The 27,154-nt window shown below is 31.9% G+C and overlaps 2 protein-coding genes across 4 annotated transcripts; one reads left to right on the top strand and one right to left on the bottom strand.

Moving 5' to 3' along the window:
• The first annotated feature begins 17,121 nt into the window (after positions 1–17,121).
• Positions 17,122–22,501, top strand: POLDIP2 (DNA polymerase delta interacting protein 2). Of its 2 annotated transcripts, XM_077440883.1 has the most exons (7): positions 17,178–17,400; positions 17,904–18,190; positions 18,384–18,418; positions 20,430–20,607; positions 20,686–20,849; positions 21,883–22,088; positions 22,173–22,491. In XM_077440883.1, the coding sequence occupies exons 1-7, from the start codon at positions 17,276–17,278 to the stop codon at positions 22,285–22,287; spliced, it is 1,110 nt and encodes a 369-aa protein (XP_077297009.1). In that variant the 5' UTR covers positions 17,178–17,275; the 3' UTR covers positions 22,288–22,491. The 2 variants fall into 2 exon arrangements, with proteins under 2 accessions (XP_077297015.1, XP_077297009.1); XM_077440889.1 differs by lacking the exon at positions 18,384–18,418 and having other exon boundaries at positions 17,122–17,400; positions 17,904–18,189; positions 22,173–22,501.
• On the bottom strand, positions 22,422–25,426 carry LOC143918827 (GPN-loop GTPase 3). Of its 2 annotated transcripts, XM_077440909.1 has the most exons (6): positions 25,403–25,426; positions 23,720–23,764; positions 23,393–23,589; positions 23,103–23,317; positions 22,850–22,955; positions 22,422–22,782 (listed from the first exon to the last, which is right to left on the bottom strand). In XM_077440909.1, exons 1-6 carry the CDS (start codon positions 25,421–25,423, stop codon positions 22,518–22,520), a joined length of 849 nt encoding a protein of 282 aa, XP_077297035.1. In that variant the 5' UTR covers positions 25,424–25,426; the 3' UTR covers positions 22,422–22,517. The 2 variants fall into 2 exon arrangements, with proteins under 2 accessions (XP_077297035.1, XP_077297027.1); XM_077440901.1 differs by lacking the exon at positions 25,403–25,426 and having other exon boundaries at positions 23,720–23,802.
• Between the last annotated feature and the right edge of the window lie 1,728 nt (positions 25,427–27,154).

Raw genomic sequence — 27,154 nt, 5'->3', positions numbered from 1 at the left:
GTTTCTGTTGTTATTTTATATCAATCGCCTATCATATTTTTGATAAAACTAAATTTCATTATTTTTTTATATCAATAATATTTACATATATATGTATTATATATTTTATCAAAATCTAATAATTCATTGACAAAAGGAGAAGCTAAAATAGATTATTTATCAAATTATTCACAGATGTTATTATGTATTATAATTAGGGTGATCATACGTTCATTAAATTGTTTGGTTTGTCCCATTTTGTCCTTGTTTTTCCAAATCATTTTTTCCAAAAAACAAATATTATTAGATAAATATACATTTACACGTAATATATTCAATTTAAAGTAACATTTAAATATTTCGTTACATGATTCATTTTAAATGTTTCTAAAAAAAATCACTCGTAAAATACAATATTATATTATATTTAATTTATTTTCTCGTTCTATTTTTTTCTTTAAAAGAAATGTATCTGGTAAAAATTATATTGTATGTATTTAACAAAAGAAGAATTCAAAAATTTTAGTTGCACATAATTTTTGCAATTAAAAGAAACAAAGAATATCATCTTGTTTCTATTTTCTTTGTACACAAGAATTGTACATTGTGAAAAAATTATAACTCCTTGACAATATTAATGGTTATTTGTGGAAAAAATTATAAAACTTGAACGTGAAACACATTTTTACTTTATCTACATATGTACGTAGTAACAACAGATAAAGTTTTGTGATCATACAAAAATTCGAAATCGAGATTTTTGACTGATTCAATCTCAGAATCGATCACTGATAACGTTTTTATCATCTAGAAAAAATGCGTGTGTGTCTGTATATTTTGGTGACTTTTCAAACAATGTTTGCCTATCTAACTGAAACTTAGTATCGGTAACTGAAATTCTTATCGATATGACGTAATTTTTTAAGTTGATCGGAAATGGTACCTCCCCTTAGATGTAGGTGTCCTCTTTTTTTTTAGTTTTTAAATTCAATTATCTCCCAAACCGCTAACCGAATCAGACTGAAATTTTTTTACATGTAATAGAAATTCTAAATTTTATACCTTAATATTTATAAAATATTTTTACCTCAACCAGAAGTAGTACTTTTACCACATAGAGGATCGACAATTTTTATGTTTTTCTCGGAAACCTTTCGGCATATTAAACTGAGATTTCGTATCTAGAAGTTTAAGTTTAATACCAAGTTATATATATAAAATTTAGTGAGCACTCGTCAACCAGAAGTGGCAGTTTACTCTTGTTCGATTTTTCTTCCACTATTTTTTCAACCCCTTAAACATGTATACTCATCACGAGAAAATTCAAGTGTAATCCTTGTATCAGTGTGATGAAAATAAAAAAAAAATCATTAAATTTAATAAACCGAAAGTGACCTCACGATTTTTCCCACACCCCTGAATGTATGAAGCTAAAAATTTACATTAGTATTATTTATGTACTAAATAATACAAATAAGGTTGTTGATAAAGTTTTGATCAGAATTTGTAAACCGGAAGTAGTAATTTTTTTAAAACAATATATCATTATTTTATTTTGACCTTTTAAATTACTTTTATTCTTGATATTTAATGTGTATAATATATATAGTGATTTTAAGTAATAAAAAAACAAAATCTGACAACTGGAAGTATGTAGAACTTTTGTCTTGTGTAAGTTTCCCTACATTTGCGCTCAATTTGTATCGAAAATGCTCTCGTCATAGCCGGTATGTGTGCGCGTGTACATATATACATATGTATGTCTGTTTAATTTTGGAATTTTGTTTTTTATCCTTCTTATATTCCCCAAATACATAGATAGAGTCATGGGTTGGTTACATCCGATTTTTTTATATAGGGATGGGGGGACAATTTTTTGCAGAGCGTCCCGTTTTTTATAGATCCCGTTTTTATAGCGTTCTGGGAAATTTGGTCACCCTAATTATGATACAAACGATTTTGTTTAATACGAACTCGGCTATAGCGAGATTTCAATTGTTACGAGTAATAGTAGGTACCAAACAATGAGGTACAAAAAAGCATCAAGGGGTATTTGCATGTTATCCGAGGGTGCTAAACTTTTTTTGTGGAATTCTATTGCGTAAATTCTTTTTGAGCGCCTATGAAAATTAGGACTTCTCGAAACTACGCCACTATTCAGTGCAATTTAGTGCATTTTTCCGGGAACCAATTAATCCACCGCTGGGAAGAACAATAATAACATTTATGTATCATAATTGCAATGAGTGGTGGTTAGTAGAAGCAACCGCCATTTAAATTTGTAAAAATTATAAATGTCAACATTTTCATACTTTTATAAAGAAAAACTACAACGAGTCATAACGGTGAATGTTATCTAATAATAATAATATATGTATATGAACTTAATTACTTAATTTTATTCATATGTATATGTTCTGTTTCTGTGGAACGTATGTACATAATTTTGAAAACATTGAACTGAGATTTCGCTGAGCCTTTCGATAATTATGGGGATGTTACAAAAAAATAAAGCTGGATAACTATATATGTAATTAATTAGTATTTATTTATACGTACGCTTGTAATCCCATCGTGCATAACTAAACGCATGCCTCTCATTGTAATACAATATGTATATGTATGTACGTACATACAACAAATACGGGAATCATTCTGTTTCAGAATGCAGGTGTAGCGAATCTTCCAGTTGATTTGCTTCCATCGTGAGGTGGAAGAAGATGAACTGGTTTTTAACACTCGCCTCAAACAAATGCACATTTCCATTTTTAAAATGCATTACGGGCGATATAATTGCATCCTTGCCCTTTAACGACATTTCGTTTTATCCGGTCATTAAACTGGAAACCAATCGTGACTAAATCTATCGACAATAAAATTAGGTACAGTAAAATATTTGTAAGTATGTATTTACATTTTAAAAACTACAGTCGATAGCTGGTTAACTTGAATCCAGCAAGTATATATGTACATACATATGTATGTACTTTCATCAGCTATTTTTAAAATTGCAGACGATACTCGCTTTTCCCACGAAATATGATAAAGAGATAATTCAAGGATGTCTTGGGCGTTGATTGCTTGAGTTGTTGCACTGAACGAGGCTTACAAAAGATTACACACATTAAGCCCTTCGATGTATTTTTTTACATTATATACATATATCTAAAAAGCCGTGTTGTAATTTTAAATTGTAATGGAAAATAGTTTATGTCGCATAATAACTCGCTGTACCAGTTGCTGATTGGAAATTTTATATCAATATTATATTAAATCTTTAAAATATTAAAATTTGTTTCATTCAATTCGTAAGACCAATGCGGTAAAATCTTAAAAAGATTTAGAACCGATTTTCTGAATTTGTAAAACAAATTTTGATAGAATATTGTATTATCATCAGAAAGTGGAAGAAGTGGTTAAAAAATTGATTGTAAAATGTGACTCGGATAAAATGTCAAAAAATACAAAAAACCGCATTTAATATTAAATTCTATTGTTATCAATATATTTTTATTTAAAATAGTTATTCTTCTCAAATGTGTGAAATGCTTGAATTTAGCATTTAGTGAATGTTAATTTATTTAAGACAGTATTTTACAACATTAGGAAACCCTTTCGTTGTGAAATCGAAATTTATAAATAAGAAATATTGTTTTTTTCTCTTCTTTTCAAAATCAAAAAAAACTTGCACCGAATATATATACTTCAAATTGATGTTCAAATTATAGAATTACATAGTTAGGGTGGCCAGATTTAGAAAATACGTATACAGGACATTTAAGCCGGAAGATATTTTCACATTTTGTAATAAAACGGCTTCAGTAAACTGAAGCTATCGTCGAGAATCTAATATACATATAATTTCGAAAGAGACTTTGTATGTATGTAAGGTTTGGATGGTAGAATCAAGGAAAAGCTCGTATATACATGTATATTGTTTGTTGTCGATATTCCCTCTTGGAAAATACACGAGAATTTAGCGAGATCTTTGAAAATGAATTTAATTTTAATAAATTCATTTAGTTTAATTTAAGTTAATTATTTTTATATTGTTTATATGTACATACATATGAATGTAGTTTTTACCTATAATACAGCTGATGAAAATTGTAAAAACCACGCAAAATGGCAAAAGTTTCTCCGAGCGCCGAGCCTTGGAGGGCGCCGTAAAGCGGCGCGCCTTTTTCACTGATTTTTTTTTTTACTTTTTAAGTCTTTCCGTTAATAAATAATAGAACGCGACCAAAATATGTCAATTTTATAACTTAACGCACAAAATCAGTGAGTTCGTTCAGATTTTTCGACAATTGATTTTGAACACGCTCCGGAATAAGATCGCGATTGATTACAATTACATAAACCAATCCCGAAATGTGTTTGATCGTTTTATATAAAAATTAGCTCATTGCTCAAGGTTCTCTGTAGTGTACCATTGTGTTCTCTGTAGTTGAGAAGTATTTTATATATATTTTTAATATGACTAGTTTTAAGAAGAAGTTCTGTGAAGAAAGCGAAAAAATAATCAAATCGAGAGTTAATCGAAATTGACTAAAACTGACAAATTCTCTAGTGAAATAGTGGAATTAAGTCCTTCGGCAGTTTTATCAGAAAAGCAACCTAGCTCTTATTCGAGAAATGGAGATAATACGGCGAACTTAATGCAAACTGTTGGGAAAATTCAATCGACTGGTCATAGCCCTTCTTCCTCAGTCATTTCTGGTGAAGTGGTCAAATTATTTCTGAGGTTCCTGTTTTTACGTGCGATTTGTGGGAAAATTCAGAGAAAATTGAAAAATATATCTCTTCAGAAATGCAGTCTTGTTTTTAAAAAAATATTGGCGTCAAGTCCATTATCGTGCTATTAATGTTATATTAATATTGACTAAAAATAATTTGGCATTTAGATGGACATCAAGAGAGTTTTGTATCTTCTAACAATCCTGGAAATTTTATATCTTTTATTAAACTTCTGATAGCTTATGATCCACTTTTGGAATATAAAGCAGGTTTTGTGACTTATTTGAGCGCGAAAATACAAAATGCAGAAGAAGAGATTTATGGAACAGTTGTAAGGAAATAATGTGTATAAGAGGGGGGGGGGGGGGGTGCCTTAAAATATTTTGTGGCGGGGCGCCTGGAATTCACGTTACGCCACTGCGTACTATATGTATGTAGTATGATTTAATGGCGAATGGGAAAATCCCCGACGTCTATTTCACATTTATAAATAGCAAGTATTTTATTAATTTCAATAAAAGTGTTTTGAGAATGTACGAATAGAAAAATGTAATGCGTTGCGGAGATTTTTCTACATTTTCTACATAAACCTTAAATGGTAATATTACTAACAAATGGAGCACTGCACCCTCTGGCTGGACGACCTTCCTAGCCAGTCTTAAGTTGTACACGAAGGTCACTCGATGCATCTTCTACATACATCGATCATTTGACAAAAATAAAAAATACAAAAAAGTTGATAAATAAAGGGTGGTTAATGGGGTTACCAGGTGATTAGTATACAGTTGCTTTAACGCCATTTCATTTACAATTGTTTTCGTAGCAAATCGATAAAGGTTTTAAATAAAATTCATTATATTATTCGTCATCATTGATACAATACATGTGGACATATTTAGCCATAAATTAACATTTGATATCAACTATTTTTTATATAATATGTATTAAAAACGTAATATAATATCTGTTATAATTTCTTCATAATTAAATTTTAAAAATAACATTAAGTTTGGTTTGGTATCTTACAAATCACTTTGTATGTAATGCAAAATTACACGCAAAAAATTTATCAACTTAAAAATTTGAAAAATACTTACGTCGTATCGATAAGAATTTCAGTAACCGATATTATTAAAAGTTACAGTTCGATAAGGCTAACGGTGTTCGAAAAATCCTCAAAATACACAGAGACACACACTTTTTCTAGATCATGAAAACGTGATCAGTGATCGATTCTGAATTCGAATCAGTCAAAATCTCGAGTTCGAATTTTCGCATGTTCACAAAACTTCATCTATTGCTACTACACACATAGATAAAGTAAAAACTCAGTGATATAATATATGTACTAGTGTTGTACCCGATGATATATCATCGCATGGGTGTTGGCATATTAAGTTTTTTAATTAAATTAAATTAAAATAAATATGTCGGTCCTATGTTCGATCTGCATGCGGTCGAATTTTTTTCTAATACCTTTAAAATATATTTAATTTAATATTTCTATTTGTTTAATATGAAAAAAATGGTAAAAACTACCTACCTACCTACCTACATAAAAACAATATAAAACACCAATGGAAAAATTAATTAATTAAATAAATTTTCAATAGATGCTCAAAATGTTCAGAGATTAATTTGCCTAGAGGAAACATTGGTAGCAAACAGTATACATATATAGAAGTTTTTTCTTTCGTAATTATATTCGTACATTTTGTTGGCCGTGGTTTAGCTGTGACGTACAAATGTATGTCGAATCGAAACGACTATTATAGTACGGCGAGCGCTATCTCAGATACACACACAGACACACCGACAGAATAGCGATATTATATTTTCAATTTTCAACACTAGTTAAAATTTGTTTTTTACTATTCAAAAACTTAGATATGTACATATATACATACATATAATGTAAGTTATCTAAAATATTTTTAAAAAATCACCACAGTGCTACATACATATTACATATACACATATTAAAATAATAGAGTAAAATTTTCCCAGAAACATATATTTTTTGCATAAAATTAAGTTTTCATCTGAATGAAAATAAGTTGAAAATAAATGTTTAAATTGTTTAACTATGTACATACATATGTATGTATGTGTGTACATTGTACATATAAATGTATGTATTTATATAATTAGATTATTTGATTTTTGATTTTTAAATTGCTTTTTATTATTACGAAATTATGTTCACAATACATCTTATATTTATTTTAATAGCTACTGATCTACTGATCATTTTCTATTTTACAATTTAATTTAATTTGTTTAGTAATCATAGTATTATATTATTCTAATATTAATCTACAGCATAATAGGAAAAAGAGCTCAAAAACCTATTTACAATCCTTATAAATGTTCATAATACATCTAATACAAAATATTAATTAAAGACTCTCTAAAGTCGATTGTGTTTAAGTAATCTGTGTGTTATACCTGAAGGGTATAGACATTTTGTTGTAATCACCGAGACTCTTCACAAGTGTGTTACTATGGTTATTAGTGATTTTGTCATAGAATATACTGGTTAGTTTGTTAGTAATGTCTGTAACAAACGGAATATTATATATGGCATGCAGTTTTTTCATGTTAGTATATATGGGTATATAATAAATTATTTTTAGGGATTTATTTTGTATTACTTCGAGCTTGGAAAGGTTAGTATTCGAGGCGTTATTCCATACAGGTGAAGCATAGTTTCATAATGGTAATATGAGCGCGCGATATAATTTTATTTTATTTTGAGTTGAAAAAGAACTATGGCGATTAAATATTGGGTCTACGTGACGAGACAGAATGTTAAATGACAGAAAACGCAAATATCGGAAGGCAAAGATAGAAAATCGAAAGATCTTAAGTCGAAAGATGAAAAAAAAATCGTGCATGATAAACGGTACATACTCACTTAATTTGCGCGAGCAGGATACAACAGGAACAAGAGGAACATGCTTTTCCTCCCGTATTCTGCGCGTGCACATTAATACGGGAGGAAAAGCATGTTCCTCTTGTTCCTGTTGTATCCTGCTCGCGCAAATTAAGTGAGTATGTACCGTTTATCATGCACCATTTTTTTTTTTGATCTTTCGACTTAAGATCTTTCGATTTTCGATCTTTGCCTTCCGATATTTGCGTTTTCTGTAATTTAACATTCTGTCTCGTCACGGAGACCGATCGAGGATATACCCCGCATCGTCTTGCATTTCGCTCCCTCAATGTGAGGTGCCCATCTCATTATTTTATCGAACGTTACTCCTAAATATTTTATTAATGAATTAGATTATATTATATATAAAAACGGACTGTCGCTAAATATATTTGTATATTTGTATATTTGTATATTTGTATGTATATTTGTATATATATGACGGACGATCAACCGTCAACCAGTATGGGGAACAAAATTTTTTTTTTTTCATTTTTTTCATATTTTTCATTTTTTTCATATTTTTCATTTTTTCAGTTTTTTCATATTTTTCAGTTTTTTTCAGTTTTTTCAGGTTTTTTCAGTTTTTTAATTTTTTTCATTTTTTTCATAATTTTCATTTTTTTCATTTTTTTCATTTTTTCAGTTTTTTCATTTTTTTCATTTTTGCATCGGGGCGCTGGGGGCGAAGCCCTCAGGATGCCGAAGGCATCGGGGGCGCTGGGGGCGAAGCCCCCGGGGTGCCGAAGGCATCCGGGGTGCTGGGGGCGCCGGAGGCGTCGGCGGCGCTGGGGCGAAGCCCCCGGGGTGCCGAAGGCATCGGGGGCGCTGGGGGCGCCGGAGGCGTCGGCGGCGCTGGGGGCGAAGCCCCCGGGGTGCCGAAGGCATCGGGGCGCTGGGGGCGAAGCCCCCGGGATGCCGAAGGCATCGGGGGCGCTGGGGGCGCCGGAGGCGTCGGCGGCGCTGGGGCCGAAGGCCCCGGAGCGACGGAGGCATCGGGGGCGCTGGGGGCAAAGGCGTCGGGGGGTCGGCGATGCACAAAACGTAATTCGTAATTCGTAATCACAAACCAGTCGATTCAATATCTTTAACTTTATTTTTATTCGAGTTTCAATTCCTTTTCGAAACCACCCGTTGAAATCAACGGGTCCAACACTAGTTTATTATATTATGTTTGTATGACAAACTCAAAATACTGATTTGTGATGAATATCGGTATAACTATCCACCCCGATTCTATTAATCGGTACGAAAATCACACATTAAAGACATATTCATCGTTGGAATGCCTGAAAACATTTAATTACAGCATTAATGGCTTTTATTTTATCTACATATGAAGTGGCAGTAGATAAAGGATTATGATTTAAGATAGGTACATATTATATATGTATCATGTATGTACTTACATATGTACAGACACTTATTATGTATTTGTAGATTATTGTTTATTTTTTCATTTTTTATCTGCGGGTATTCATTACTATGCCGTATCGTTGTTTAATTTTCGTTTTATTGTGATGATTATCAGTCGGTCGAGTTGGTAGAGATGCCCTCGAGGTATTGTTGCCCTTCGCTAGGCAGCTTGCATTTAACATTAAGCAAGATGCCCAACGACGAGCCGCAATTCTCGCGGCAGACTTCTTTCTTGATTCCCGGGCGTGCCATCATTGAATACACAATTACATATATTACAATAACATTTGGAATGTAGAATATATAGTGGCAATTTTGCCAACGAGTCGTTTTTATCGTCTACATGCATACATACATATATACGCGCCATTATCAAGCGCATGCACTTACCCTGACTATGTGTGTAATATTCAATTATCGATATTAAACAGGAAGCTGTGACTGTCGACCCTCAAAAATTGATAGTGCATATTCAATTTTCACTACAAAATATTAGAAAACGTATAAATGTATTTAATTATACATATATTAATGTATTAAGGTGTATGTACCCCACTAAATGTGCAATGAGTACAGATGTATTTGAAAAAGGGAAAAATTGTATGGCTCCTGCAAAATGTTCAAACGCGTTCTGCAATTGAAATATGTTAATTACATTATATTAGGCCATACAATCTATAATATGTTAATTCCTAATACATATATATACTATAGATCAGATCCATGGAGATTCAAATGCCCCGATTAAACCCCCAATCCTCCCTCATGGATGGGCCTCTGTACTAGGGATCCCAATCTAATATTCGAATTATTCGTCCGATTTTTCAGCCATTCGTTATTCGAATATTTCATCAACTATTCGAATATTATTCGTGTTTATATTTTTTTTATAAACTAAATACACAAAATCAACATGAAAAGAGTGACGACGAAGAAGCCGACGATTATGAAGAAAATGAAATATATAATGGGGATAATTGTGATAAAAATGAAGATAATGAAGAAGATGAAATGTCTACATGTGAAGAAACGGATTTTTATTCATTAAATACGGAAATGTTTGAAGAAAATCACTTTTCGATCGATAATAATCTCTACGAAATTTTAGAAAACATCAGAAAAATAATATGAATATTTAAGAGGTCACCGGCGAAATATACATTTTTACAAGAAATCATAATGAATTATTATTGGCTGTAAAAACGAGGTGGAATTCAATGGCAACTATGATAAGATTCAAGATTCATTCAAATTTATGCTTGGTACATATGTAATTACCTTTTTTTTTAAATTTCGAATATATTCGAATATTCGAATAGCTCTTGATTTACTATTCGATATTCGAATAGTTGAAGTCGACGAATATTTGGGATCCCTACTCTGTACCTACCACTTTACATATGGCAAAATACATATGTACATATAGTATATACGTACATATATATGTATATAGAAAGGTCCAAGTGAATATGCATGGATAATATGAATATATACATATTTTATTTGGGCCTTACGCCGTAAGGCTTACGGGGATGTTTCTTAATTAAAATTATAATTTTGTCTAATTAAATTTCTAAATAATTAATTATTTTGATTATTTTCTGTTATATTTATGACCATTGTTGCGCATTAGGAATTCCTGTAATGCCACAATGGTCCAAACTTTAAATAAATAAATAAAAATGCATTTGTATATGCAGGGCATTTTTAACTAAAAATAATGTGCCGGAATTCACATTTTGTTAAGCTTTCTATTCATTCTAATACCTTCAATACAACATTGAATAATTACCATAGATATTTCGCTTATTCTGGTTGAAATATCAATTATTGAAAAAGTTTAAACTGAAATCAATATTTTGAAATACATACATATGTAATTGAGATATCTTTCATTAAAAAATTATATAAAATGATAAAATTTTGCATTAATTCACATTGCAATTGAGTGGATATTTTAATTTATATTTTATTATTCCACTGTTTCAAGTTTACACATATATACATATGAATGTATGTACCGGCCTGAGGAGAGCGGTCTACTAACCAATGCTAATAACCAGGGTCCAGCTCCCGGAAGGGCCAGAGTCATATTTTATAAAATTTTATGCCAAAAACTAATAAGTTATTAACCCGGAAAAAACAACTAAAACAACAAGCGGGTTCTCAGTTACGATAGTGGCTTTGCATATGTACATATATGCAGGGCTATTTTTTGAAAATAAAGGTGCCAGAACTCGCTTATTTTCAAGTTTTTTATTAGAAAAGATTATATTATATAGAATATTCGTTTGAAACAAAAAATGCCGAGAAAATAGGTGCGTTACATGGGAAAAAAGCCCTGCATATATGTATATGTAAGATGTTTTTCAAAATGATTACATTTAAACAAAAGTATGTATACTGATGTGTTTTCCCTAAATATTATACATTAATATTATGTATATATAAATATGTATGATCGTTCTATATGTGTATAAAGAAAATGTTTTGAACACTTACGAGGGCTGTACACCCGCAACCTTAATTTTGTTGCCGTTCCTTTCTTCGATATATACATATATTGAGTGAATGCGACAATATATATCAATATATATATATATATATATATATATATATATATATATATATATATATATAGAGTGAATGCGACAGTTTCGCTTCGACCAGATAATACGTATTTTAAATCGACAAAATCGAGGTTTCGTATTCTCCTATTTTCTCCTCCAAAACTGGACCAATTTTTAAAGAAATTTCATCATCGGTATGAGAAAGATATTTTCTGTGCAACTATGCGCGTATTTTTTTTTAAATCGACCGTTAAATAAGCACGCTGGACTCTTTTCGTGGGTGTAAAAAAGAGGCGATTTTATAGATGTTTGGCGGCTCCTAGCTCCTATAAAAAATAACTAATCAAAAAAATAAATAAAATGCACAGATGCACGCTAATGGTGGATATCCATAGCATATTAAAAAATAATTTCTCTAGTGCCATAATTGAGGAAGGGAGAAGTGTTATACGTTTGTATGAACAAGGCGCTGGTGTCCAGCCCTCTTAATAATGTTATAAAAAAATGTTAAATATTGAAATGTGTTATATGAAATATACTTTTTTAACAGTCGAAATTATTACAGTATAGAAAAGAAAAAATCTAATAATTAATCGATAACATAAGTTTTTCAATAGATCAAAAATCTAAAATTCAAATTGATTAAGCCGAATTTAATTTAGTATTATGCATTCAATGGTGTTCGTGTGAAGTGATGGAACTCACCTTTTTGGTGGAAGGCACTCGTCGAGCAGAACACTCCCAGCGAACAGTCTCTGAATACTGTACGAGTGTGTCGAAGGAAGTACAGATTTATACGAATATTAAATATCAAATGAAACAACTAACGTGCTGACTGCCACAAATTATCAAGAAAGTGAGTTAGCTTGATAAGCCAAATCACATCCTGACCGCAAAACTTTAACATTAAAAAATAAAACCACAAAAATGAAATAACACATGTATTTTTTTCCTTTCTGTAATGTAACAATAGAAATTCGTATTTGAATATATCATATGAATGTAATATTATAGTTGTATTTATTTTTTAATCATGATTAAACTCTCTGTTCATCTCACGATGGCGTATTATATATCACGATTCGCACTATCTAATAGAACGAGCGCATTTTCTTCTAATCAAAAAAGCCTCCATAAATGTGTTCATATAAGATACATAGTTATAATTATTCGACCCTAATACAGTGTTTGTTTTCTATACATTTAAAACGTGTCTAATAGGGTTTTTAGATTTAACTTTTTAAGGTGAATACACTTGTAGTTTATTTTTTTTATTTTTTTGATTTTTTAATGCTTTTTATTATTACAAAATTATGTTCACAATACATCTTATATCTATTTTAATAGCTACTGATCTACTGATCATTTTCTATTTTACAATTTAATTTAATTTGGTTAGTAATCATAGTATTATATTATTCTAATGTTAATCTAGAGCATAATAGGAAAAAGAGCTCAAAAACCTATTTACAATCCTTATAAATGTTCATAATACATCTAATACATAATATTAATTAAAGACTCACTAAAGTCGATGACCTAAAGCTGATTGTGTTTAGGTAATCTGTGTGCTATACCTGAAGGGTATAGACATTTTGTTGTAATCACCGAGACTCTTCACAAGTGTGTTAGTATGGTTATTAGTGATTCTGTCATAGAATCTACTGGTTTATTTTTATACGTTTGTATATATGTATGTATATAAATATAAAGAAACTTATATTTAGTCTTTCCAACTGTTTGGGTAATTTATTTTGAAATTGTGTATTGAATTATTGAATTGAAATATTGAATTATTTACATTATATTAAATATTGAGTTATTTAATATTGAATTATGTATATATACAGGTTTTTCATTCCAAATTGACCCTTTTTCATTTAAAATTGACCCTTTTTCATTTCAAATTAAACCTTTTTCATTTCAAATTGACATTGAAAAGGGGTTATTTTGAAATGAAAAAGGTTTGATTTAAAATGAAAAAGGGTCTATATGAAATGAAAAAGGGTCTATTTGAAATGAAAAAGGGTCAATTCGGAATGAAAAACCTGTATAAATTACATATATTTAAGGTGACCACTTTATTTCAAATTTAAAATAGCTCAGTTGGTATGAGTATTGGTCGCTGTCTTAGAATAGAAGTTGAAAAAATATTGCAAAGAATCCTAAAAATATAACTAAAACTAGGATAAATTAATAAAATTTATTTATGACAAGCATTGATGTACTCAACCTTGTGATAAATTTTTATTTTTTTTTATTTTCAACGTACTGACTATATATCACGATTAACCAGACCGATGTCCAAAAAACTATTACTGTGCTAGTAAAACCAGTACGTATGTACTTACGCCGCTTTTATTATAATAAATATTGAATTATTTATATTATATTAATAATTTAAACTAATATTTCATTTTATTAGAAATCGAATCCACCCACTCCACTTTTGCTACTCTCCAAATTTCAAAATCTAATCACACCTTTTCTACAGTATAAAAAGGAGGTTTGTAAAAATCAAATCTTTGGCATTATACATATAATATATTGAGAAAATTACTAAGATTGTGTTAATTGGTCTGAAGATTAAATAATTTGTATAAAAAACTCTTAGATTTCCACTGATTACTTATTTTATTCATTTGGCTTTCGAAAAGTTCAATTGATAAATCCAAATTTACCTTGTCATTTTTCTGGTGTGATTTAAATTCCTTTGATTTCATAAATGAGATTGTAGTGTAATAAAATATTTCTTATTGAATTTCGTATGCACATCTCTATCTATTATAGTATGTAATATTATTCAGATTATACTTACCAAGCATATACTCTTTTCGATATTTCCTCAACAATGAAGAACATATTTATGTATTTTAACTATTATTTTTATCATTGAGCTAAATCATTAAGCATTTTAGCCAAACTGTAAAGTTTATCATAAATAAAGTTGGCCGCAATCTAGCCTCAACAGAAGCGTATATAAATTTTTGATAAGCAGACCAATGTTTAGCAGCTGCACAGGATGTGGCCGTCCATAGTGTCCTGTATGTTTCTTTGTGAAAATATTTACATTTTAAATAATAACATACTGACATTTAAATTGATTTGAGCACTTATCTCAACGTTGCCCAGAATTTGTCATATGAGGAAATTTCTCATTTTATGACAATAAAAGAAGAAATTTCATTCAAATTTAAGCTAAATGCCACATGAGATAATAGCTGGTGATCACTACTGTGATATATATGTAGATCTATTTTGCAAATAATATATTGAAGCGCTATCTATGTTCTAGTAACTGCAGACTAATTGTTATCAATTCTATACATACTCTCTACATGTACATATATCCTCTTTATGTTAGTGTAGAACTTTTTTTTTAATATTAGCCTTTTAGCATATTTAAATGTATATTTATATTCACAGCTCTGAATTCCTTAAATACAAGATTTTATTATAAACAATTGTTAAAAACTTTTATTTAAATACAGTATTAATTATACAGTAAAAACTTTATTTAATTGAACATTGGGTTGAAAAAAAAAGATAAATGTTTGATTATAACTTTATTTAAAATGTTTTAATGACAATAATATGAAATATAAAAGCCATAACAAAGTAAATTAACTAATTTATATAAGATGTATTATACTTCATATGGGAAACATATTTTCTTCTTATTTGTATATTATGTGTAGTATGAGGGTGGTGAGTGGTGGGTGGTGGGTTGTGGGTTTTTAGTTATGGGGTGGCGGGTGGTATTGTTAGCATTATGAAAGTGAGAGTGAGAGTGAGGGTGAGTGGGATTAGTGAGGATATATGCAGCTACTGTTTCAGCTACGGACTACGGGAGCTACGACTGACCCTACCCAGCCGTCTTATTTGAATCTCTCACAGCATCCAGACACGTTCACCGCCTTTTACCACCAACAGCCACCCCATCTAACTCCCCTATCCTCCCCTTGTGAGCCTTCACACGCGTTTTATCGTCCCCATCTGTATGAAGTCTAAAATTTAAAGATTTTGAGGAATCGCGACTTTTACCGTGAATTATATAATGTTGTCATGTTGTCATATATTCGATTTGTACGGTAATAATAAAATTAAATCGCATTAATCGAATCGGAATTGAAATAGATATCATAGTCCAATCATCTTACTTTGAATTATTTTAATGTATTCAAAGAATTTTAATGCTGTATTATTGACGAATGGAAAAAATAAATTATAGTTACTACTTACCTGTAATAATTAAATTTTAATGCTAAAAATAAAGTCAGCAGTAAAGTCATTGGCCACTTAGATTCAAGTTATAAGGTCTGTTCATACCTATCCAGCACGACCCGAATCCTGCAAGTACGGACGGTATTCTTTAGTACATTCTATATGGACGCGCCTGAATGCGTAAATGCGCATGCGCGAATGGAGTATGAATACGTCCATATAATATACCAAAGAATACTATCCGCACTTGCAGTACACCTGCAGGATACGGGTCGTGCTGGATAGGTATGAACAGACCTTTAAGTGAAATAAGAACCCTGTGATATTCTAGTATTTTTTATACCCTCGATGGTATTTATATTCACTGATCAATTAGCGTTTGTGTATTATTTTAATCCAAATAGCTAACACGATTCGGTGATTATTCCGCACAAAGTGATCTCGCACACGTCGCTAAAATCTGGCACCCGAAAATTCTATTCATCGAGAGTTTCCCACGCGAACAATCATACTAACGAGAACTCGAGTGCTAGATATTCCGTATTCGCGATTTTCGTGGCAACGATTATCGTGTGCGCGATCGTTCACGTGGATAACTTTCGACGTTCCGTGATCGAGATTTTAGTGACGTGTGCGAGATCGCTTTGTGCGGAGTGATCACCGAACCGTAAACTGTACAAGGTTCATAATTAATAATCATAAATTGAACACATACAAAAATACGGTGATGGGTGATAAACTCTTGAATAATTGCAAACAAATATAATATATTTAAATTTCCGAATTACTTATTATCACATCAATATTCCAATTGGATCTTATTTTATTATTTTGTTAGTATTTAAATATGAGAGGTCAGAATGTATGTTAAATGGCCAATATTTATATTAAACGGCCAGGATCCTTCGTTCAGTATAAATAATAAAAGGTCAGTATTTAAACATAAATATTCAGTATTAATGTTAAATGGTAAGTTTAATTTGGTAAACGGATTATTTCGCACATTACGATCGCGCGCACGACAATCGTTGCCACAAAAGTTGAAAATACGGAATATCTTGCACTTGAGTTTTCGTTAGTACAATATTTCACGCGGGTTGATGCTTTCTATTGATGGAGTTTTTGGGTGCCAGATGTTCCGTTATCGAAATTTTCATAATGGAACATTTTTTTAGTAAAATACTAGCTGAAAACTGATTTATATACATACCGGAATTTATTAAAAGACTGGCCATTTAATTTGTTGCCATTCCAATTTTCGATTACGGAATTTCGAATTATCGAGGCTACTCAGCCAATGGTCTCAAAAGTGATCTGTTTTAAACGTCAGTTGTATAAGCGGCAAGGGGTTGGAATTTGGAGGGGGAGCGTTGTGTTGTGGAATTGGGGCATGCTTGACGGTGTCAGGTGAGGAATGAGGATGTGGATGAGGTGCCGTGGATGGAGCGCCCTCTGTGGCTGCTCAATACTCAAGGGGACTCTCGTTTCCGCTTCCGGCCCCTTTCGAATACAGGCAGCCGCCTATACAGCCTACACCAGGTAAGCAATTCACCGTATTCTCTTACATATCTGTAAATATTTCATTGGCATTCGACCAACTTCGTCACCCGCTTTGTTTACTTGCATGTTATGCACAAACAAATATTTAGTTTGGAAGCTTCTCCACTATTATATGTCATCATCTAAAAGTAGACCAACCACATTCCTACGGTGGCTTTTATTTATATTTTTGGCCAACTGTACTCTTTATGGTGAAATTATGATTTTTGGACATTTAACAATCTTGCAATTTGCATAGGCAGTTCCTAAAAGTATTTACATGTGTGTACAAAGTACATACATAAAAATCAATTTATTTCATCATAGTTTCTTTATTTCACATACAAAACTTAAACTTTCCAACTATAAAGTTCATATTTTTCCATTTATCTGCTGTCTTACCACTTCTGTGTTGATCTCTGAATTTGAGGCTGGTCAAAAAATAAAATATTTAGATTTTACATTTATTTCTTACTTTAAAAATCATCATTTACATTTTTCAGACTTGCCGAGGTGGGCAAATTGGAAACGCCAAAATCATCGGGTAAATATGAAACTGGTCAATTGCTTCTCCATCGAGTGTTCGGCTACCGTGGAGTCATTCTATTCCCATGGGCTGCTCGCGTGTATGATAGAGATTTAGCTGACCGTCGTCGTGATGGAGGTGCTACGAATGGCACGTCTCAGACTCCCGATGGACTCGCCGCCGCATCCGCAGCTAAAGAAGTCAAAGGCAGAACTCACACCTTCTACCAAGTCCTGATCGATTCTAGAGATGGACCTTTTATCGTAAGTTTCTGTCGAGTTATCCCGCTGCGGTACTAAAACGACCAATCTAACAACTAGTGACATTTTTATATGACCGAAACAAATTGAATTGTATGTCTCAAATGTATATATCTAATCATACGAGTCGTTATTTAATGAAGTTATTATATTATGACTGAAATCTGATATCTAATAAAGTTGTTTATTCATACATGCCACCGTTGACATGCGTCCCGACTGGAAAAAAAAGGTAATTGATTGCGTTTGGCAAAATATTTATATTTTTTTCCACTGATCACGAATGTGTTGACTAATTAAGTAATCGATTGTATGCACGCTGTGTGTTTAGTTAAAATGTGACACATTTGAAATATGCAAACTAATCTATTAAAAATCTCTTATTTTATGTGTGCTATCCATAATTGAGTGTATAGAATTGTAGTAATGGTGAAACAATTATAAAAATGTTACTAGTTATATAGATTACTGTTTTTCTCATTCAATTTTATTAACAAATGCTGTTGAAGACTTGGTGTTTACGTATGGTTTGGATTTGAACATTATTTATTCTTACATCTCAAGCACTGTCTATAACAATATCTTTGATGTTTTGATAACTTTGATCTAGTTCATATTTCGACTTTTAAGGTTTTACATCTGTAAATGCTATGTAATTTTACCATAAGAGTAAAAGTGATGAAATCACATTTCTAGAATTCAAATAGACTAGTTTTACTTCTTATATAACATGTTAGTGGTTCCGCCTGACTTCGTTCGCTATAATATATACAAAAACGGACGCGATGTATGTATGTGGCGAGTGCATGGACAAGTATTGAGATTTCAAAAAATAAATCTTAGAATACCAGGAGTATATGTTATGCAAGATCAAGATCGTGTTGAGGTGAAGCGGGGAAGTCAGTACCTGAGCGTCTGACATGTGTTCGTGGGTTGGAACGGGTGACGTCAGCGTCAGATGCGCTACGCGGGAGCGTACACACATCCACAAAGCCACACACATTTATTAATTATTTCGACGTGAGAGAACAATATGAGCGCACTCGACGTTTTACTATCAATATGCGTGCGCGCCTATAAATTACCTTACATTATATTTATCAATAGCATCGCATGGTTTATGGCATATTAAGTGTCGGTGCTTTGGTTGACCTGCCCGCGGTCGTATTTTTTTCAGATACCTTTTAAATATATTTAATTTAATATTTATATTTAATTGTTTAATATGAAAAAAAATGGTAAAAACTACCTAAACAATATAAAACACTAATCGAAAAATTAATTAAATAAATTTTCAATAAATGGCGTTAAATGCTCGGAGACTTATTTTCCTAGAAGGAACATTGGTAGCAGTATATATAGAAGTTTTTTTGTTTCATACGTTTTGTTGGCAGTGTTTTAACTGTGATGTATATACATGTGTATGTCGAATCGACACGACTATTATAGTACGGAGAGCGTTATCGCACATAGATACACACACACAGAATAGCTGTATTATATGTTACATCGAATCCTTGAAATTGCCTATTGCGTGAAATCGGCAAAAAAATTTATGAAAAGTGCAAGCCCGTTGCTTTATTCATCAAATGGGCAAGTTAGCTGCCGAATTAATGCATTAGGCAGTGTATGCAATTCTTAAATTGTCATTTTGACGGTTAAAGAAGTAATTTGACTCCTATCAGTGAATTTATAATTTTTGACAGTTGGATGATAGCGCGGCGCCCCGCTCCTGTCCATTCCCATTCTAAAAAAATCGAAATATGGATTCAGAAAAGTTTTTTGTACATACAAATAAAATGCTAATATCATTTTTATAGACCAATTTTTTGAATTTTTCATAGATATTTTTAGTTTTAAAACAATCAATTCATAACAATAAAATCAGATATTGAAAATGACATGAACGATGCTTAAACTATCAATAAAGTGTATGAATAGTTTGATTAGCCAATACTGATTTGTAATTGTTTTAATATTAATCAAAAAAGGCAATATTCCTGGCACAGCACTCGATTTGCATGGTTGAATCATGAAAAAATCTAACACACATTTGTTGTTTAAAAATATTATAGAAATAATTATTTAACTAATTAAATCGTATTATTCGATCCAACCATCGTTAATTCGAGAGTTCGCTATATTTGAAAAAAGTCTTTAATAGTGAATAGAAGTTTATATGTGAAAATTTTTAATTATATAACAATAATATCGAGTTAAATTAATGATTTCCTAAATTCTAGCGTGCTCAAACAGAAGCCGTCACATTTCTGGGCAGTCAAGAATCATCACGCAGCTTATACGCTATTCCCGGACTAGACTACGTTGCACACGAAGATATTATACCGTACACAAGTTCCGAAAAGGCTCCCGTACAGCATGAATTGTTTGACAAATTTCTCATGCACTCTCCTGACAGTGGTAAAAATATTGCACACGTACATATGTAACTTTATGTACATTATTAAGAGTACCATATAACTTTTTTCTATTCAATAGATCCTCCGTTTATGGCACAAGAAACGCTCAGAGCATGGCAAAAGAAAAATCATCCATGGCTCGAACTGAGCGACGTGCATCGTGAGAGCACCGAAGGCGTTAGAGTAACTGTCATACCGTTTTATATGGGCTGTCGTGAATCTCAAACCACTGCCGTCTATTGGGTAAATATATTATCAAAAGGGAACCATTTAAATGTCCATTTTATAAAATAAATGTGTATTTAAAAAAAAATTTGTGCATTAAAATAAGTTTCTGTACATTACAAAAAAATTGTGTGCATTTCTAAATGACGGATACAGATTGCATTAGAAACTTTGCTTTGATCATTGAAAAAAATATTTGCTTTTAAAAAAATATGTAAAGCCTAGTATGTTTATAAAAATACATATTAGGCTTTATGCAATGATCGTAAACACATGTACACACATCTATAATATATTTATCTATCTATCATCTATAATATATTACTCTATCGTAAAGTAATTTCCCAAATTTGATTTCATCGTTAAAGGAAATATCTTAGGGATGTTAACATTCGATACCAAATATATATTACAGCACTTAAGAATGTTTAAATTTTTCTAAAATTGATTTTATAGTGAATTCCATAATAAAAATTAATGTGCATTTAAAAAAATTTTTGTACATTCCAAATATTTGTGTGCATTTCTAAATGACGGATACAGATTGCATTAGAAACTTTGTTTTGATCATTGAGAAAAATATTTGCTACTTAAATGTGTAACGCTTCTCTCTACTGGATTCTTTCTTTTTTACTCTTCGGCTTGCGACCTTACCTACACCTGCGACCTTGGCTTCGACTCTACGACCTGACATCATTATTCATATTCATACGTAAAACGTTAACAAAAGTACACACTTTTGACAGTTGTCAATAGTGGAAGACTGCAATGTTGCCACTTTTTGTATCATTTCTAATGCTAAAATCTATTTTTTCGAATGATCGTTTCATATTTTTTAATGATCACTTTATAATGCCAAAATATTTTATTCGATGCACAATACGAGATTGTTTAATGCACCGAAAATAATACGATTGTTTAATGCACAGACATTTTTTTTAAGATACAAAGTATTTTTCTCAATGTACTGTTAAATCGCACTCTTGTAAAAATGAAATATACAATGTAATGTGTTATTAAATGTTATGTTTTTGTCAATGTTTGAATGCAGTGGCGATATTGTATCCGATTGGAAAATTTGGGTCCTCTGTGGGTGCAACTTCGGGAACGACACTGGCGTATATTCTCATTGTCTGGTACACTGGAGACTGTAAGAGGACGAGGCGTAGTCGGACAGGAACCGCGATTATCAAGAGTGCAGCCTGCTTTTCAATATAGTAGTCATGTGAGCTTACAGGCTCCCAGCGGCCATATGTGGTAATTTAATTGTAAATGTAATGTAAATATATGTATGTGCGTTGAGGGTTCTGTGGATTTATGATCGTTTTTGATATATTTCAGGGGGACTTTTAGAATGGAAAGGGAAGATGGTTATACTTTTGATTGCCGAATTCCACCATTTTCGTTGGAAAGTAAACCAGACGATGGACCGAGTTCTACCTCGGAATCTACCTAAAATTCTGTATAATATTCTAGTTCATTGCATAACATGTTTATATGTATATTTATACTAAAATTGTACGGTTAATTAAGTTGTAAATAAAAGTCTTAACAAAATAATGAATTCAAAACGAAAATAAGTGTTTTTTTACAAGCATTTAATTTAATATAATTGTAAACACAAGTGATGGTTTTAAAATTAAAAATATTTTATCAGTACAAAAATATATAAAACCTTGTTTATTTTCAATCCTCGTCATCTGGATCAGGTTCGTCGATATCTTTAGCTTTGACGTCGCTATCTTCTCCATATTGGATTATATTGTCTATCGTTACAAGAATATCTGCTACACTCTCGTCGTCTTGAAGATTGAGTGGATAAAATCTGACGAGGCTGAAATCTTCAATCAATCTGCCGATGGCTTCCGATAGTTTTTTATGTTTCTCATGCCACTTTGAATGGGTTTGTTCCATATCGGCTAAAAGACTGTGAGGATCTGGTTCTAAAAACCTAGAAAAATAATTCATATAAAATAATGCTTATGTACATATGTATTAAGCCTTGTAAAAATAAGTACCTGTCCATTTGATTTTTTGCCGATTTACTTAAAAGATCCATTTTACTGAGGATGTTAACATGAGGCAGTTCTAAATTTACCATTACACTAAGAGCAGCCATTGTACCTGTAATTAATCATTTTTTTATTACTAGATGTTGAGCATATCATAGGTAATATCAATTTACTACTGATTTTAAATAATTCGTAATTATAATTAAACAATACACAAACGGCTATTGTAATAGTAATAATTAAATATTACGGAAAGTACCTGAAAGGAATTTGGCACCATCTACCATAAATTGAGAATCAACAAGGAAGACGGCAGCTAATCTAAAGTTCCAACGGTGAAGCAATTCGACCAAATTCCTTATAACCGTAAGATGAGTATAAAGTTCAATCTGTCCAGGACAATCGAACAAGATATAATCGTCATCAACATCGCCTAATTTTTCCTCGAGCCAATCAGCGTTTTCTAGTAGAGTTCTAGAATAAAATACTTCAATAGAAAATACGTTCAATATGTTGTAATGGGTAGTATCAAGAATGCAGACAACTCACTCTATGCAAAAAATCAGACCACCGTTGGGCCCAAATTGTAGTTCTTCGTCTTCCATTGCATCGTCGAGGTGTATGAGATCTCTGATATCCACAAGAGGCTCATAATCGAAATACTCTGCAGCTGGATCTAGGTTTACGACCTCTATTGTTCTTTTAGAATCTACGCCATGTTTAACCATAGCTGAACAATATGTCGACTGCAATTTTATACAAAAAAACATTTTAACGTTTCATTTATTAAAAAAATATAAAAGATAAATTGTAAGACTTGTCATAAATTTGTTATAATGGGCAATTGTTACGCAAGACAAATAATTGCATTCAAACCTTTCCACATCCCGCAGGACCAAGAACCAATTGAGCATACCGCATCTCGCGCGTGCGACTTAACTGACACTCATGGCTACCAATACTGCAGTTTAACAAACTTAAATATACAACATCAAAAAAATAAAAACAAATAAATAATTGTCTACCTAGCTATCAACATATCTAGTTAATTAGTGCATTGCTTGCTTAAATAAAATCGCAAAAGATTTTTATGTGTAAAATATTCAATATTCAAAATGGTAAATGGATTATTTCGCACATCTGGCACTCGAAAACACATTGAGTGGGACGTGGTACTTGTTTTTCTTTTAGATACTTTTAAACATGCGATAAAATGCAGCACCCCTAGCCCATATACATGGTACACAGTCCCAAAAATCACCCCCTCTGGAGTGTTTTCGGTAATATTTTATCCTTGTATTTATTCTTGCTTGACAGTGATCAATAGTGAGTAGACCCAAAGCGCGCCATTCATTGTTCAATTGTTCGCCTTTGCTTTGTTAAAGGTTCGCTGAACCTTTTTTTTTGCACTCTAGCTTTGTAAATAGAGCCAAACCGCCCCGATTCCTGGAAAAAGCACGCTCCCTATCCTAACGTTATCAATAACGGTGAATCCCATATTTTAAGAAATGTATGAGAAATTTGTCGGTTGCATATGGATATGCATACTCGTGCACAGTGCCGGTTTTAGGGAGGGGACTGGGTCGGGTGACGCCAAAGGGCGCCAAGTAAGTTAGGGCGCCGCTTGATGCGATAAAGGCGCTTTAAATTTTAAAATTAGAGCGTCAAAGGCGCCTCTACTTTCTAAACTCAAGCATTTGTACTCGGAAAATTATATTCATTGGGTGAAGGCGCATTCCCGTTTGTATTATAATAAACGTTTCCCTGTGGCAGCTACAATTTAAATCTTGTGCTATACGACGTTGCGAAATGTTCTGTAACATTGCAAACTTTTTTCGATATTCTCCAAAGATCGTTTACACTATTTTCAGCTTCAATATATCGCTTGAAGATTCTAACAGATTACATGCAATTATGATCCTAAAAAAATATCTTACATTCGAACAGTTAAACGAATATTCAAAGATGTGGGGTTTTTTGTATTTTGTAAACAATCTACTGGAAAGAGCCGATCTTCAAATTAAGCTCACCGTGAATTCAAAATCTGATATTATTATCAATGAAATTATCAATTTAAAAGCTTTTCTTTCAAATAAAGTTCAAGGTAAAATTAATCTACTCATTGTATTAAATTTTATAGAGCATTAAATTTACAAGAATTATATCCGAACATTTGAGTTGCTATGCTTTTGCTGACACTGCCTGAAACGGAAAAAGGAGGATAGTAATCCATTTTTTATAATTTCTTTCTAAGGGTGTTTAGAAAAAAATTTCTGAGGGCGCCATTGGGTATAAGGCTAGCACTGCTCGTGCAACCTCTCAAACATATGCATTCTACACGTGCAAGTACACCCGAATTCTTTGGGGAACACCTACTGTTTACGATCACAGCGGGAAGCTGAAGCAAAAAAAGAAGGACTACGCGTGGTTTCCGCTACGGTAAATGGACTACTAGTCAAATGTGAACCGGTCGCTCTAGATCGGTCACACGTGATCACCCGTCACACTAAAGCTGGTCACGAGAAAACTGGTCACACCCTAAATCGGTCACGAGAAAACGAAAATGTTTGTATTGAACATCTGAATTATTGTTATATTATAAATCGGCTATTCAGTACATAAGTAAGTATATGAAATAAAAACATACATATGTATGTACTTAAATGTTTCTTGTACAAACATGCAGAATTAATCTCTGGCAACGTCCCATTTGACTATTCCAGAAGAAAGAATTCATCGCTCCGAAGCTGAGAAACGAGCTTCTTTGTACATATAATTACTATCGTAACAAGTGAACATAAATAAAGGATGCTCTTACTAACACAATCAGTGTTTTCATAGACCTTCCCGCGGTGAATTAACAGTAGAATAATATAATACTATGATTACTAACCAAATTAAATTAAAATTGTAAAATATAAAATGATCAGTAGATTAATAGCTATTAAAATAGATATATGTAAGATATATTGTGAACATAATTTCGTAATAATAAAAAGCATTTAAAAATCAAAATAATACACAATTTTAGGTGAATTCAATTTTATTTCGATCAAGACAAGCTTTTTTTACTACGAAATAAGTCTTCTTTCGCATTTGCGAAAACATTTTTTTGTAATGTAATGTAATGTGTAATGATTAACTCGATACACTATTTTTACTACCTACATATAAAAAAATTAAAATTATTAATTAAATCGAAGTTCGAAAATGTTTTCAATTGGAATAAAAAGGGGATTTATGCATGTACGTATAAAGGTCTGTTCATACTTAACAGCACTGCACGACTTCAGCACTGCACGACTCCGTTTCAAATATGTCATTTTATTACATTTCTATTCATATCTACCTACACGTCGCGGTCACGTCACGTTTACAGCAATTTGGTCGAGTGCAAGGCAAAATCAGCTTACTTATACATTAGAGGCCATAAAGATACGGCGCAATATTGCTTACGTCGTATTGTCGAGTACTTGCAATATGAATATATATATAGAAAAAGTGCAAAAAGCATTTCTTCGTTTTCTTTATAAGAAAGAGTATGGGTACTACCCATATCTCTATCCTACTCCTTTCCTTTTGGGCATGCTTGGGTATAATTCACTTGAACTTCGGAGAAACTTCTCGCTAATTCGTTTCGTTCTCCAGCTATTGCGTGGTAATACGTCATGCCCGTTGTTGCTGAAACAGTTGGGACTTTATGTCCCTAATAATTATGTGCGTGGTAGACATCATCATTTGATGGTTGTACCTGCTGCTCGCACAGTTCTTTTTCGAATGGCTCTTATTCCAAGAGCTATTCGACTTCTCAATGAAATCGTTGCTGCTGTCCCTGAATGTGATATTTTCCACCTTGGGGATCGTAGATTATCGGATATTATCTTAACATATTTATCTGGTAACCTGTGCTCATCATTACTTTCTTAATTTGAATGTGATGAATGAGTGGAATCCTAATCTACTCTCTTCCATTTGGGCCTCGCTGTGATTTTATTTTTTATTCATATTTTGTTTTATTTTATTTTACTTTTTCTTTCTCCTTTGTACATTTTTATATACTATTTTAATTTTGTTCAGTGTAAACAAAGAATGGGATTTATGGATTTTATTTTTAATTTTTACACTTTTGTTATTTTTTTTTTCTCTCTGAATGATGTATTATTTTCCTTTTGTTACTTTTTTTTATTATTTTATTTTACCATGTTTTCTGCTTTTGCTTTTTTCCTTTATTTACAGTTTACTTGTTTTTATATCATGTTTTTATATCTTTTTCAAATGTAGGCCATTGTGGCGCATTAGGTTCTTCCTGTA

The sequence above is a fragment of the Arctopsyche grandis genome, chromosome 1, assembly GCF_051622035.1.
Source record: "Arctopsyche grandis isolate Sample6627 chromosome 1, ASM5162203v2, whole genome shotgun sequence".
Taxonomy (NCBI): domain Eukaryota; kingdom Metazoa; phylum Arthropoda; class Insecta; order Trichoptera; family Hydropsychidae; genus Arctopsyche; species Arctopsyche grandis.
The sequence above is the reverse complement of the archived record's forward strand: the minus strand, read 5'-3'. Positions and strand labels throughout refer to the sequence as shown.

Excerpts from the sequence above, each read along its gene's own strand:
- POLDIP2 (XM_077440883.1), top strand. The coding sequence starts at position 17,276 with ATGAGGATGTGGATGAGGTGCCGTGGATGGAGCGCCCTCTGTGGCTGC. Across the intron at positions 18,419-20,429 it reads GTCCCGACTGGAAAAAAAAG|CGTGCTCAAACAGAAGCCGT; the intron begins GTAATTGATTGC and ends CCTAAATTCTAG. Across the intron at positions 20,608-20,685 it reads CATGCACTCTCCTGACAGTG|ATCCTCCGTTTATGGCACAA; the intron begins GTAAAAATATTG and ends TCTATTCAATAG.
- LOC143918827 (XM_077440909.1), bottom strand. The coding sequence starts at position 25,423 with ATGTTCAATACAAACATTTTC. Across the intron at positions 23,765-25,402 it reads TGTTCAATACAAACATTTTC|ATGCGGTATGCTCAATTGGT; the intron begins GTTTTCTCGTGA and ends CGCACGCGCGAG. Across the intron at positions 22,956-23,102 it reads TGGTGCCAAATTCCTTTCAG|GTACAATGGCTGCTCTTAGT; the intron begins GTACTTTCCGTA and ends GATTAATTACAG.